General features: G+C 37.8%; 1 protein-coding gene across 17 annotated transcripts; it reads right to left on the bottom strand.

The window, feature by feature from the left end:
* Window positions 1-176: 176 nt before the first annotated feature.
* On the bottom strand, window positions 177-15,212 carry LOC148880367 (uncharacterized). 17 transcript variants are annotated; one of them, XM_088962245.1, is made up of 8 exons: window positions 14,943-15,209; window positions 13,827-14,512; window positions 13,618-13,710; window positions 11,247-11,350; window positions 10,476-10,640; window positions 10,303-10,379; window positions 9,846-10,206; window positions 2,879-3,330 (listed from the first exon to the last, which is right to left on the bottom strand). In XM_088962245.1, exons 2-3 carry the CDS (start codon window positions 14,489-14,491, stop codon window positions 13,698-13,700), a joined length of 678 nt encoding a protein of 225 aa, XP_088818371.1. In that variant the 5' UTR covers window positions 14,492-14,512; window positions 14,943-15,209; the 3' UTR covers window positions 2,879-3,330; window positions 9,846-10,206; window positions 10,303-10,379; window positions 10,476-10,640; window positions 11,247-11,350; window positions 13,618-13,697. The 17 variants fall into 17 exon arrangements, with proteins under 17 accessions (XP_088818376.1, XP_088818364.1, XP_088818375.1 ...); XM_088962250.1 differs by lacking the exons at window positions 2,879-3,330; window positions 9,846-10,206; window positions 10,303-10,379; window positions 10,476-10,640 and adding exons at window positions 177-542; window positions 720-801; window positions 1,281-1,429 and having other exon boundaries at window positions 13,844-14,512; window positions 14,943-15,212; XM_088962238.1 differs by lacking the exons at window positions 2,879-3,330; window positions 9,846-10,206; window positions 10,303-10,379; window positions 10,476-10,640 and adding exons at window positions 177-542; window positions 720-801; window positions 1,281-1,429.
* Window positions 15,213-15,744: the final 532 nt, after the last annotated feature.

The following is a 15,744-nucleotide window of genomic DNA, read 5'->3' as shown; positions in this document are numbered from 1 at the left end:
ACCATGGCTAAGTAGGTTGGCAATGGGATATAATACCTTACAGCATCAACTCGGCGAATGCTTGACGCCCTTATATTATCTCTATCAAAACAAAAAAAAAAAAAAAAAAAAAGACCCTCTATATTATCTATCAACTTAGCAGAGAGAGCCTTTAACAATAGCATTTCGAAGAAATATTGAAGAATAATCAAGGCCATTTCTGTTGTTTATCCTATTAAGGTAAAAACAATTTGACAGGATATATTTAAGTAATTTCCCCTTAAAAATAAAATCAAAACAGTTTAAAATAAAGTCAACGGGGTGGTAGGTGTTGCTGATTCTAATATAAAAATAATTCAACAGAGAGAAAATGAGAGAGAGAGAGAGGTGGAACTATGGAGTAGAACAAATTGAACAAAAGACGCAGAGAGAAAATGAGAATTTGTTCTTGGATTTGGTGGGAAAGTCTAGAAACATCATTCTTTCCGATGGATTGGAATCCAGCAGGGGCCCCTTCATGATTACTTGTTTATTGCTTACATCTATAACATACTCCACCAATCCTGCACAAACCCAACCACAAACAATAAGAAAAGCTTAGGTGCGTTATCAGCTGTAGCTGTAGTAGACAAGCGTCAATCTCTCTCTCTCTCTCTCTCTCTCTCTCTCTCTCTCCACATGGACATGGATAGAACTTGTCAACAACATCAGATTATTGGGTGGGTATGTAATGCTCTTACCGTTCATCTTGGAAATAACTCGGGTGACTCGTTGGCGACAATGGGTGCAGCCCATGTTAGCATTCATCACAACCACCTGAAACTGCAACCACAGTGCGATCGAAAATTAATGAGCTATATTATTAACATTAACCAAACATGCATGTGTGGGTCAAGAATCGCCACTTCCACTAATCCAGAGAAACAAAAATCTTATGGGTTGGAAACGCTGTGTATGTTCAGATGACTGTGAGGCGCCAGCTAAATTGTAAATTGTTTAAACTTGGGACAGAGTTCTGTTTCAAGTGAGTCAAGTTATGTCATTTTGATTGCTAGTTTTACAACAAAGGTTTCCAAGATCGAACCAAGGGAAACAAATTCTAAATGGAGAACAATTTGGTTTGTTTTGTTTCTTCTAGAATCTCTGAAATATCTATCAAGCTAAAAAATTCTTCTTACTCTGTATTCGCGTGCGTTCGACAGAGAGAGAAAGTAGAAAAAGAAGAAGATAATGATGATAGTGAAGGACAAGGAGAAAATAGAAGATGATGATGATGAAACTAAGATTTATTTTGAACTTACAGGAGGAAGCGTCAAGTTCTCCGCAAATCTCAGAGCTTGCTTTTTTACATTCGCCATTATCGCATCTCTCTCTGTCTGTCTCAAAAGGCTCTTGCATTTGACAATTTATATGGTAATTGTAGTATACAAGTAGATGCTGACTGGTGGAGCTACAGAGATAACAAATACATAAGTAATATAGACTCTTGGCAATTGGCAGTTCCACTAGTTTTCTACCCATAAATATTAATACATCGTACCAACGTACAATGTGGATATTCAATTATTCAATCCCAATCGTCCGTTCACTTCCCTCCAGAGTCCCCAGCTTTCCTCAGACTTTTACCGACTTTACAACTACATTGTTACATCTTTACATACATGGTGGATGGATAAGAGTATAACACCCTCCTTTTCCTACCTCTCACGTAAGAGGTAGCATGAAAAACATCCTGGTAAATAATTTAGCTTTTTTAATTAAAATTTGCTCTCTACTTTCTTGGAATCTAATTCAGAAGTGAACCATTCAATCAGGGCCCCGCTCTCATGAGGAATCCTAGATGATGAATCCGAATGAAATATTAATTATTGATTACTAAACTAACTAACATATTAATTGTTGAGAATGCAATGCATGTGATAAAATGAGTTGGGTCTATCAGTATCAGATGAATTGTCCATTTTTTTGTACCGAAGATGCAATAGAAAAGGCCATGGTCATGGTCATGATAAATAAAATATACAACAGGGGCAACAAATACAATTAGTGGGGAGAATACTTGCACCAGAAACACTGATAGAGAAGTTTAAAGCTTGGGTTGGCCTCCTAGTTCGTAGCCAAAAACAATTATGGGCTTCACGTTCTTGTCATTACTCTCTTAATTGTACATAGAAAAGTAAAATTATATTAGTGGAGGATTAATAAATGATGAAATGCAACTATGTTCTATATACTCATATAAACTAGTTTCTAAATTAGGTGAGATAGATGATAGGAGCATTGCTTGGTCAAAACTATCGGTTTGGGGTCCTTGTCACCTTTTCTTCCTAGTGATTAATTAGTATTAATATTATTCTCTAGCGGGAGGGAGGACATTGTAGGTAGGCGACGACAAAAGTGTAGGCGTGTAACTATAATAACTCTCTTTTACCCAATTAAATTAAAAACTGATCAAAACACATTAGGCCAAGGCCTACTACCACCTAGCGAAAACCAGCCCCCCCCCCATTCCAAAAAGACGCTTATGGTACTCTTCTGGCTGTTGTTCTAAACGAATTAGGTAACTATGACCTCAACCACGAGAGGATTGTTACGTTTTTAATGTCTGTTTGGCATCGATGCCATTGCTCCAGAAAACAGCAATACATTAGTGCCACATCGAAAAAAATGGTGCTCTAGAAAATGCCTATTTGTTTAGAAGAATAATAGGTAGCAGTGTTAAAAGTTTCCTAAAGCATTGGTTCCAAACAAAACTTTGCTGTTGCTCATGGAAATGTCTTACCTGGTAGCAACGTTTCCAAACAAAAAAAAAAAAAAAATACCATTTTCTGAGTACTTAATCTTGCTGGGACAACCATAGAACTTAAACCGTTTTTATGTGAATAAACAAATATCCAAATTTCCAAGGAAAGACTCTAAAATCTCTTTAATTCATCAACCATAATAAAGTTGGGTTAATGGAAAAATACAAAGCTGGTACTATTCAAGAAACCTAGTTTGTACGTCTTCCATGCTTTGGTAGATTGTCGCATAACAAATTTTGGACAGGGAAATGTGAATTCAACAATCATTGATTTTACAATTTCAGAGGATAAAGAAGAGGGTGTGGTTCCACCTGAAACATCCACAACTAAAAACAGTAGAAAAGTTTAAAATATGGAAAAGAAAAAGAAAAAAAAAAAGAAAAAGAAACTTGCACAAACAGAAATGCTTTCTCGTGGGGCAAGCCAACACCATCCAAGACGTAACAACCACTTCCACGCCTAACATTTGTAGATAAGACACCTCAGTGACCCCCCCCCCCAACAGCCTGCCTCGTATTTACAGCGTACAGGCCACAATCACAACACCCTACGCAAGCAGAGTAAAGAGTCAGGTAAATCTTCTGTCTTATACAGTTGTAACTGTATAATAACCACTATTGCATATTTGAAAGTCATTTTAACAACCTGGTCCAAATATCCTACTACTTGGTAGTGAGTTAAAAACAGCACATCAGTTGGCTGCAATCTTATGATCAATGGGAAAGGCACCTCTTTGGTTAAAACAAAGAAATCAATAAACAACAAGACTGCAACACGAATCTGAATCAGATGCAAATTTTGCACCCAGTTCAGTTTTCTATCCATTTGTTTGTAACTATGATTACGTACTTTTTGTCTCATTTGCTCTCATTTGCAGTGCAAACCACCTTCCACCTACCTCAATTCTCTCATTCTCTCATATAAAGTGTGGAGTGGGGACATCCACCTCACTCCTAAACAAATAACCCTCCCCTGACCTCCATTCTCTTGCATATAAAGTAGAGATATCATGTTACTTTTTACAGACAGACAGTCAAATCTGAAGAAAAAAGTAAATCAGAACTTACACAGCCTATTTGCACTCCCATGCATTTATACTGATGCAAATGAAATATGCACTGCAACCAAACTGGGCCTAAGAAAAAGTCAAACTTGTGCAAAGTTCCCATTTATATCCCCCTTATCTAAGCCACGTGAAACTCATATGCTGCAAACTAATAAAAATACTGTTTCTAAACGTGGGGTTACTGGTTCAGGTCCGAAAATAGAATTGTATATATTCCTAGGATTGTGGAAGGATTGATTTAGAAAATTTTTTCTTTCTATTTTTGTACTTTCTATTTTCTTTTCTTTCTATTTTTTTCTTTCTTTCTATTTATTACAACAGCTTACTGTATAAATATGCCCATTGGCAATAGAATGAAACACATCAGTATTCTACCATTCCAAAACATGGTATCAGAGCTCTAGGTTTGTCAACCTTGAGATTTTTTCGGCCTTCATTGCCATTTTTGTGTTTTTCTCTTCTGGCCTTCAGTGTTGATCTGTAACCAGAAGTGTTCTTTTATTCTCCTTTCCTGCTAGCCTTATTTTTCCTCCATTAACAATGTCCGACATGACTGCAACAAGTGCTCCTGTCCAAACCGATGAAGGAGCAACAAATTCTCATCCTCACACTGATGATTTGCAGAATATTCAGGTAACATATAGACTGAAGGGCCAGAATTACTTGAAGTGGTCTCAACTAGTGCGTACCTATTTGAAGGGAAAAGGAAAAATTAGTCACCTCCTTGGAACAGGACCAAGGTTGGGCGAGCCAAATTTTGATGCTTAGGACGAAGAGGACTCCATGATTATGTCATGGTTGTGGAGTTCAATGACACCCGAGATCAGTGATACTTGTATGTTTCTTCCCTCTGCAAAGGCCATTTGGGATGTTGTCCGACAAACCTATTCCAAAGCCCATGACGCTGCTCGTGTCTATGAGGTCAAAGTGAAGCCTGTGGCGGTCAAACAGGGAAGCAGGAGTGTTACAGAGTATGCAAATCTACTGCAAAATTTATGGCATGAGCTTGATCATTATCGGGTTCTTGAGACAAAGTGCGCAGATGATGCTGTGATCTTGAAGAATTTTATTGAAAGAGATGGGGTGTATGATTTTTTGGTCGGACTGAATGTTGAATTTGATCAGGTCCGAATACAAATTCTTGGCAAAGAAGAAGTGCCTCCATTGAATGAAATCATAACCCTTGTCAGAGCAGAGGAAAGCCGCCGTTGAATCATGCTTGAGCCTAAAGATCCCGAAGGCTCAGCCATGGTGGCAAGAGGAGGAAGTTACAATGGTTCAAAGGGTGAGAACAATCACAACTTGGCTCGTGACACAACCACCCGTGACTAACGATAACCTCTGGTGCACCCATTGCAAGAAGCCCAGACACACGAAAGATCGGTGCTAGAAACTTCATGGGAAACCTCCCACATCTAGCAAGGAATGGGGAAATCGAAGATTTTCAAAAGAAATTCAACAGGCCTATAATGTCACCACAACCCCGCAACAAGAACACTCAAGTCAGGGACCACTTAATGATGAAGAAATTGAAAGGCTAAGGTGCTTCCTGAACTCCTTGAAACCAGGAAGTAGTTCTACCTCTCTTGCTCTCTCAGGTGAGTCTTTATCTCTAGGATTACATGCCTCGGCTAGTGTTTTTCCATGGATTCTTGATTCTGGAGCTACTGACCACATGACACCCTCTTCAATACATTTTCTCACCTATACACCCTGTCCTAGTAATAGAAAAATTTTTGTTGCTGATGGTTCTTTCACCACAATGACAGGGATTGGGAATATTCAAATTACTCCATCCCTATTACTTAAAAATGTGCTCCATATTCCTAAGTTATCCACTAGCCTTATCTCTATACATAAACTCACCCAAGATGTGAACTGCAATGCTGTGTTCTTCCCTTCTTACTGTGTATTTCAGGACTAGGTTTCGGGGAAGAAGATTGGACTTGCTAAGGAAAGAGATGGACTCTACTACGTTGAAGCAACCAGCAAATCATCTCACACTGTTATGCATGTCACACACGAGTCATTCTTATCTACCTCCAATAAAGATTTAATTTGGCGTCATCGTTTCCGTTTTGGTCATCCTTCATTTCCTATTTTAAAAACAATGCTTCCTTCCTTGTTTAAAAGAATTGATGTTGAAACCTTTCATTGTGATGTTTGTGAACTTGCTAAGCACAAAAGGGTTTCTTTCCCAATCAGCAATAAAATATCTTCAACTCCTTTTTATTTGATTCATTCGGATATATGGGACCCTTCTCAAATTCCCAACATTACTGGTTCCAGATGGTTCGTCACCTTTATTGATGATTGCACTAGGGTCACATGGATTTTTCTTCTTAAGTCTAAATCTAATGTGGGTACGATTCTTCCCAACTTTCATAACATGGTCCAAACTCAGTTTGGTGTGAGAATTAAAAGGTTTCGATCTGATAATGCTACAGATTATTTTAATCAGAATTTGTTCCCATTTTTTCAGAAAGAAGGCATTGTGCATGAATCCTCTTGTATTAACACTCCCCAACAGAATGGGGTAGATGAGAGAAAAAATGGCCATCTTTTGCAAACCACCCGAGCCTTTCTCTTTCAAAATCAGGTGCCAAAACAATATTGGGGGGAAGTTGTCCTTACTGCCGCCTACACCATAAATAGACTACCATCTAAAGTTCTTGACAACCGAAGCCCAATACAAGTCCTTTCTCAATTTTACCCTGATATTCGAGCCGCAAATAATCTCACACCAAGAATTTTTTGTTGCACTACCTTTGTTCATGTCCATAATAAGGGGACATTAAACCCATGAGCAATCAAGTGTGTCTTCTTGGGATATTCCCCAACTCAAAAAGGTTATAAATGTTATCATCCAGCCACTAGAAAATTCTACACCTCCATCGATGTCACATTTGAGGAAGGAAAATCTTTTTACACTCAACCTTATCTTCAAAGGGAGCCCTCATTAATGGAAGATAAGGCCTCGGATCTACTCTCCCTAGATGTATTACCCTCCTCACATCATCAAGAATCACATCCCTCTGAGTCACATTCCTCTGAGCCCCACATTCCCGAGTCTCAACAAGAGTCAAACAACCCGACCATTGAACCAAATTCGGACACTGTTAACCCCACAAATGATGTGCATGATAATGTGAGACATATGCAAGTTTACTCTAAGAGGAAAAATCCATATCCTCAACCTGTGCAAATCCAAGATTCAACTCCTAATCCTAGAACTGAGGGATGCTTAGATCCTGAACCCACACCTTCACAGTCTGAGTCTGAGTATGACCTACCTATTGCACTGAGAAAAGGAACCAGAGAATGTACCAAACGCCCATTGTACCGTTTAGCCAAATATGTATCATTCCAAAGATTCTCTAAATCCCATAAAAGTTTTCTAGCTAGCCTTAACACCATTCCAATTCCTAATACTCTAGCCGAGGCACTTTCTAATAAGGAGTGGAGAAAAGCCATGAGAGTGGAAATGGAGGCATTAGAAAAAAACATCACATGGGAAGTTATGGATCTACCAAGAAACAAGAAGATGGTAGGTTGCAAATGGGTGTTCACAATTAAGTACAAATCTGATGGGTCATTAGAAAGGTACAAAGCATGCCCGGTAGCCAAGGGATATACACAAACTTATGGGGTAGATTATCAGGAGACTTTTGCCCCATTAGCTAAAATGAATACAGTAAGGGTGTTACTGTCGTTGGCTGCTAACTATAATTGGGATTTGCAACAGTTCGATGTAAAAAATGTGTTTCTCCATGGTGATCTAGAAGAGGAGATATACATGGACATTCCATCGGGTTTTGGAAAAGGCATTGAAGGGAACAAAGTTTGTCGGTTGAAGAAAGCACTATATGGTCTCAAACAATCTCTGAGAGCATGGTTTGGAAGGTTTACAAAGGTAATGCTGAGTACAGGTTACAAGCAAAGTCAAGGTGACCACACATTGTTTATCAAACACATAGCCTTAGGGGGAATTACTGCACTATTAGTCTATGTGGATGATATAATCGTTACTGGGAATGATAAAAAGGAGAAGGAAGCATTGAAAAACTACCTTGCCAGAGAATTTGAGATAAAAGACTTGGGGAGACTAAAGTATTTTCTCGGAATTGAAGTTGCACATTCTAAACAAAGCATCTTTATCTCTCAACAAAAGTATGTTGTTGATCTTTTGAGAGAAACAGGAAATATGGCATGTAAACCAACTTCCACACCTATAGATCCCAATCATAAACTTACAGAAGCCAACGAGAATGCAAGTGTAGACAAGGAGATGTTCCAAAGACTAGTTGGAAAACTCATTTATCTTGCACATACACGACCGGATATTACATATGCTGTAAATGTAATAAGTCAATTTATGCATAATCCTAAAGAAGTTCATCTGCAGGCTGCTCATCGAATTCTGCACTATTTGAAAGCCAATCCAGGAAAAGGAATTTTATTCAGAAGAAATGGAGGAATGACTCTTGAAGCATATACAAATGCCGATTATGCAGCATCTTCAGTAGATAGACGGTCCACTTCTGGTTACTGTACCTTCTTAGGAGGAAACTTAGTCACTTGGAAAAGTAAGAAGCAAAATGTAGTGGCTCGGTCGAGTGCAAAGGCAGAATTTAGGGCTATGGCACAAGGAGTGTGTGAATTACTCTGGTTGAAGATAATTTTAGAAGACCTGAAGATTCCACGAGAAGAGCCTATGAAACTATATTGTGACAACAAGTCAGCCATCAATATTGCTCACAATGCTGTTCAACATGACAGGACGAAGCACATCGAAATTGATCGACACTTTAAAAAAAATGAAACTGGACAGCAAGTTGATTTGCACTCCCTATGTGTCTACAAAAGGACAACTGGCCCATATATTTACTAAAGGGCTCAATAGTACAGACTTTCGAAGAATTATATCAAGCTGGGGATGGAGGATCTCTATTCACCAGCTTGAGGGGGAGTATTGGAAAACGTGGGGTTATTGGTTCAAGTCCGAAAATAGAATTGTATATATTCCTAGGATTGTGGAATGATTGATTTAGAAAGTTTTTTCTTTCTATTTTTGTACTTTCTATTTTCTCTTCTTTCTATTTTTTCTTCTTTCTATTTTCTTTTCCTTCTATTTTTTCTTTCTTTCTATTTATTACAGCAGCTTACTGTATAAATATGCCCATTGGCAATAGAATGAAACACATCAATATTCTACCATTCCAAAACAAGGCACAAATAAAAGCATATGAGAAATGTTATGGTGATATGCAACAGGATGAAGCCATAAAAAAGGCCCAGGATCATTCAAGAGCACTGAATGTCTGCTATACTAGTTACAGCCTTACAGGATATCTCCATGAAACACTTAATAGTGGAAAGGTCTGAGAACCTTTTTTATGATCAGTAGTTAGTTGAGAACTCTTGCATTAACGACTTTCTTAGCAAGAGCTCCTTGCAACATTCTTCAATTAATAAATGCAAGAAAAAAGAATTCATTCCTTCAACAGCTACATTTTTTATGCAACATAATAGGCTGCTAATGCGCGCAGGAAGTAAATACACCTAATAGTTAGATTTTAGAACCACATACAAAATATACACATATACAGTATACCCCCTTTATAAATCAAAAGTTGAAATGAAATCAAAACCTCCTGTTGACGCCGAAAGTGGTTGAAGGAAAAGCTTTAAAAATCCCTAAGAATCAAGCAGAATTAAACCTTATTTCATGGACTACCCATTTCATGGTCAGCCAAGACGAAATAAGCTTAGGTAAATCTTGAGGTGTCACACAATTTCACCTAAATAGTAACAGAAAATGAAGCCATATTTCAGGAACAACCTTGACCATGGATTAGGAGCTTAGGCCTTAGGGACAATCTCTTTTTCAATACCACATAGGTAGCAAATGTGGTCAATAGTCCTGGCCCTTGAAATCAAGTTATTAAATAGTTAAAATCTTACCCAAGGTGGTGATCCACATGAAAGAAGATTACCTGGGAGTGCACATGCACATCTCCCCACAGCCAATTCAATGGAAAAGTCTGCAGGAGTAAAAAAGGAACCATAAAATGATTTGACCAGAAAGCACCATCCTTGCTAACCTTCCAAAGCCTTTGCATCTTCTTCTCCCACTTTCAAGCAAGAGCACTAGAGAATCATCTTACAATTGTTCAAATGATGTGACTGATGTCTCAGGCACAAAGACCATACCACATGACCAGCAACTACGTTTTTTCTTTAACCTTATGACCAGCAACTACTTTGTAACTGGTATTATCCCCATGTTATCCCTACCCTGTCTTTTCCACACTGGCCACTATACAGAAAAATCTCAACCTTCTGCCCATTAAGGCCCTAATTCATTCCACATTGCAAAAATTAGTGACAACATACCCAAAACCCCCTAAAAAAGAACTATTAATTGACTCAAAATAAGGAACCAAGACTTACCTCATGCAGAGCCCCCTCCCGTCTTTTCCACACCTGTCACTATACAGAAAAATCTCAACCTTCTGCCCATCAAGGCCCTAATTCATTCCATATCACAAAAATTAGTGACACCAAACCCAAAACCCCCTAAAAAAGAACTATTAATTGACTCAAAATAAGGAATCAAGACTTACCTCATGGAGACCCCCCCCCCAACCTCATCCTCTACACCTCTTGCTCTTGTTGGAAGCTTTGACAGTAACTCAACAAATATAAGCTTAATAGCTAATGATACCTTATCCTGTAGGGAATGCTCCCCAACGTAACCCTGCTTTTCCAAGGTGAGCTTTTTATGTGGACTGCAACCTTGGACAATATTATTAGTATCAATCATCTTATTTCTCTGGTTAGAGATATGGATAATAGATGCAGCTTATGTGTGGTTGATGAAGAATTGGCCCCGGGTCCCCTGATTATTAAGTATTATTACACTGCCCAGTTGCTTGTGAAATATGGTCTCGGTTCCTATGGTTGTTCAAGAGAGAAAGGGTTTCACACTGTGCCAAAGCATTTGAAAGAAATGAACTCCTGTATTATTTAAGCAAGATGGCGGCAAATGAAACTCACTGGAAAGATAGAATGTTAAAGGGTCCTCGTCCTTAATGGCTTTAAAGGCTTTTTATATGGTCATTTCAGGATTAACTGGGAGGATATTCTGTGTAATTCCTCTTCTGACATGTAGAGACAAGCTGTATACGGGGGCAGGATTACAAATGCACATATACTATACATTACTTTTACTCACTATGTAAAGTTTTTTGTATTTTGGGGGCCTGGGGCTTTCCCTTTTTATAGTATCATAAAACGAAACTTATCAAAACTACAACCCTACACCTTCTAATAAGCCCGTAAGCCATCTACTGAAGAACTTGGGGAAATCAAAATCCTTGTAAACAATATCTTACCTCTAGACACCAAAGCGCCTGCTTCTACATATGGAAAACATAGCCAACACTGAAGCAACCAATAACAATCTGGAAATCATCCTCAACCTCCACATGTCGTGGATCTACATTAGCCATTCAAAACTCTTACCTATGGTCCATAGTTAAAGTAATTCCAAGAATTTTACTAATGTAGTCAAAAGAATGTCACAAGGTATTTAGGGTATTTTAACATATCATCTTGATCTCCCTTTAATAAAATCTCTTCATTCATTAAAAAAAAAAGTATTTAGGTGTTTTACCGATATTGCATGGCTGCTTCTATATTGGTAGAGTACCCATTCTGGATAAATGTCAGACTGCTTAAATGTTAATCTTCCATTGGATCATACATGAATGATTTGCTACGTATGTACTAAGAGCTCTATCTTTAGTCTTCACCTAAAGTAAGTTTCTTGCATGTTTTTGTTACCTCATAATTGTGACAATCATAGGTTCAACTATTTGGCCTAAATGGTTGAACTGCTTACCAGCCATCTAAAAAACGGTCTCATTTATTGGTTAGCTTTAAAGATATAGATTCTATATTATTAAAATTAGTGCCCATGCCTTCATGGATCTAATTAGTTGAATTTAATGACGAGAAATAAAAATAACTTAAAATATAAGATTCAATGTGAGATAATGAGAGCTAAAAGATATTCTTGTCTCCTACATTATCTAATTACAATGATGAATTCACAAATCACATTCTTTTAGCATTTTAAATTAATGCTTTAAAAACCTATTATCTAAAATTAAAATACATAAACATAAGATGTAAAGCAGATTCAAATGAGAATTTAAAAATAAAATCAAACATTAGCTACTTGAAGTAGCTAATGTAATGTAAAAATATTACATTCCTTATTCTATGAGCCACCTTTGTGCCATGCCCCTCGAGGCAAGCCCAAACAAGTCCACGTAAGGTCTTAGATTCTTAGTTTTCACCCAAAAAATAATGATTTTATAGTTTTAATTGCTTTTTAAGAAGACGCTTTATTAGGATGAATGAATGAAGCCAGTGAGTAGAACCCCCACTTTGGTAATGTTGTTCATTCATTCATCCTAATAAAGTGTCTTATTTTTTTTATCAGTCTAATAAAGTGTCTTCTTAAAAAGCAATTAAAACTATAGAATCATTGATTTTTGGGTGAAAACTAAGAATTTAAGACCTAATGTGGACTTGTTTGGGCTTGCCTCAAGGGGCGTGGCACGGGGGTCCGGGGCAAAGGCCCTGGCCCAGCCACTATGTTCAAAAAAAGCAAAAAAGCATCAAATTTTCGAAAGGCGCACAAGCATGCACCTTTTGAAAGGGCTGCACCTAGGACCTAGGCGAGGCGCATTTCAGGGTATGCGCCTCTCCTGCGCACCTAGGTGTGCCTCAGGCACACCTTTTAAATCACTGCTTCTTCAGGGGTTCAAACTAGCCAAACAATCAGGTTTTAAAAACATCATTGCTGAAGGGAACTCAAAACTGGGTATCTCTTTGTCTAACACCAAGGGTAATGCTCCTTGGAATTATAAACATTCCTTGTGAGAGATTGAAAGCTTAACAAGGGATGAAGGGAACACAATGCTTCTTTCACATGGATCAGAATGACTGAAAATGGGATGGCTGATTCGCTAGCAAAACAAGGAGTTTACAGACAGCAACTTTTCTGGGCATCATTGTAAAACATTGTGTAGTACTGACTGTTTTTCTGCTGGTAGTAATATGTATCCAGTTCTCTCTTAAATTAATAAAATTAATCTTTCTTTGCTGATCAAAAAAATATATGAATATGGATTTGGTCCAGATCAATCCCAAACTGACTTGTTCAATGCCCTAGTACAGAACCCTTAGGCTGCGTTTGGAAGCGATGTAAATCAATATCGACATAAATATTTAAGCCGGTTTGATTTTGTCGGCATTTGGAAGGTGTCTAAATCAAGATCGACATAAAACTCCACTCTGGTTCAGTTTTTCATACGTTTGGATGGAGTGGAAACAATGTAAAACTCCATCTATTTAAAACATCATCAATGCACTTTTACACTGATGACGTTTTACATCGGTTCCAAACACAGCCTTAGAAATAGCAGACTGGTTATGTTATTAATATTAGTTAAACTTGTGCCAGAAACAACCAAGTCATTTCTCAAGTCCTCACAACTCAATGCTCAGCATTAAGGCTTACATTAGGACCCTATTGAACAGCATAGAAAACCACTCAGAAAATGTGGTTATTTGAATGCCTTAATACTGTTCAAGAGTAGTGAGAAAAAATCTGGAGAGTCACCAGATAACCATACAGAAAAATGCTTCACCTAGATCAAATTGAGTATAACATAAAACTTCAATAGAACTTACTTCTATTAGTCATGCAGGTTCCCCTTGAAGAGCAGATTAATCTGTTGAATGAAACAGTACCTTCTTGCCACACCCTCAAGTTACAGCCCATGCCTGCATTCAATAGGCCACCTCAGATAATGACAAATACATAGATAAATTAAGTTTTATAAGTTCTTCAAATAATGATAATGGTAGTGGTAATGATAATCATAATTATAATACATTACCTAGAAAACCCTCTGACCTTTGTAATAGCTCCATCTCTTCTACTGTTTTCTAGCACAAGAGCACGTTCTCTCTCCTTCTCTCTCTTCTCTCTCTTCAGACGCTCTTCCCTCAGCTCTTCCAATGTCTTCTTCCCAGGCTTCTTATTCCCGTCCTGCTTTCGCGATCCAGATGGAGCAGAAGCTCCAGAAGGTTCAGTATCTGTATTGTCAGATAACCTCGACATGTACCATGGTGCTTTGACACCTTTTCCTGCAACCCCATATCCTAGCCTGTACTTCTCATCTTCCGGAAGGATTACTTTGGGGGTTGCCGCCGCCTGCTTCTGCTTCTTCTTTTTCCTGGAACTCTCCCTTTGAGGATCGTCATTTTCTTCTGCCTCACCACCAAGAGGAGAAAAAAATTCCAGGCCTTCAAAGAGATTAATGTGATTCGACTTGGGTTCCGATGCAGCAGATGCAGTGCTTTGGCCAGCAGTAGGTAAACCACGAGCACGCCTGAGCATCTCAAGGCGGAATTCAGCGCCTCGCTTTCTGGACTGTTCTCGCTTAAGCTGCTCCTCTCTTGCCGCAGCTTCTTCATCTCGCCGCACTTTCTCTCTGTTTTCGTAGTTGTAAACATTCCAGCGCTTCTGTGGGAGAATGTTAAGACCTCCATGACCACCCATCTCCTGTTATCAGCAATTCTCCTGAAATTACATGTTCCAAGATTTCAGGATGTTTCTAATTGAAAGGTATGGTTAACAACAAAACCAAAATCAAGTTCGTCAAATAGCATGAAAAAGGTAGTAGGGCTCGCAAGTCACAAGCGAATGGTCCAATTCAAAATCCTCTCGTGAAACCAAAAGTTCCGAACGATTCTTATAACGAGACTCAAATGATACCACATAATCAATACATAAATTTTAGATCAGATAAAGACAACCCACAGGTGAAAACTTTTACCGAAGTTTTAGGGCTTTGAATATTAAGAGGAGTTTTGCAATCTCAAGTCCATGGAGGATGTAAAACTCTAATAGGATAAAATTGATTCTCTTTGTTCGAGATCCCAAACCCAAATTCAGGATGCACAGAGAATTTTAGAAAATGCTAAATTTTAATTCAGATTTCGAAATAAACCTTTTTTCGGAAGGAACGTGTACACGGTGACCTTGGGTTCCTTGCAAATTCCTATCACTCCCAGACTTCGAACCCTAGAGGCGAAACGAGTCTGGTATGGTGCAACGAAGCGATGCAAAGCAATTGAGTGTTGAACGTGAGCGCACACGCACCTAACGAACCGGGTCGCAGTATCGGCAAACTTGAGTTGGGACGAACGGTGGAGCCATATCGGGTACTCAAGGGTGGTTTTATACTCGACGAAACCCGCAAGGTTTTAAGATCTCGTTGCACATCGAACCGTGTTTGCAATTTTAGAACACCGTCACGATATATGAAAAATCAGTGGGTTCCGTGCGATGTACGGGAAAATTCGTGATACATATCATCATATATCATATCATCTTATATCTCATATATATATATATTAATACGATTGGGGTGGTCTCCCCTTTCGCCACATGGCAATATATAATTAGTGATTATAATTTATTTTAACCCATGTTAATTTAATAAGTATATAATTAGTGATTATAATTAATAATTACTGTTATTAAATTACAGTTATTAATTTAATAAGTATGTAATTAATAATTACTGTTATTAATTTAATAAGCATATAATGACAGTTATTATAATTAATAATTACAGTAATTAATGGATAATTAATGGAATCTACTGATTACAGTAATTAATTACTGTAATTTAATAATTAATGATTATTATAGTAATTTAATAAATATATAATTAGTGACTATAATTAAAAATTACTGGTATTATAAATATTTTTAAAAACTAGATATTTACTTTAAATTTATAAATA

This window comes from Nelumbo lutea, chromosome 1 (assembly GCF_056320005.1).
Source record: "Nelumbo lutea isolate HS-2025 chromosome 1, American lotus-T2T, whole genome shotgun sequence".
In the NCBI taxonomy this organism is placed as follows: domain Eukaryota; kingdom Viridiplantae; phylum Streptophyta; class Magnoliopsida; order Proteales; family Nelumbonaceae; genus Nelumbo; species Nelumbo lutea.
Note: the sequence above shows the minus strand (reverse complement) of the source record. Positions and strands in the feature narration are given on the sequence as shown.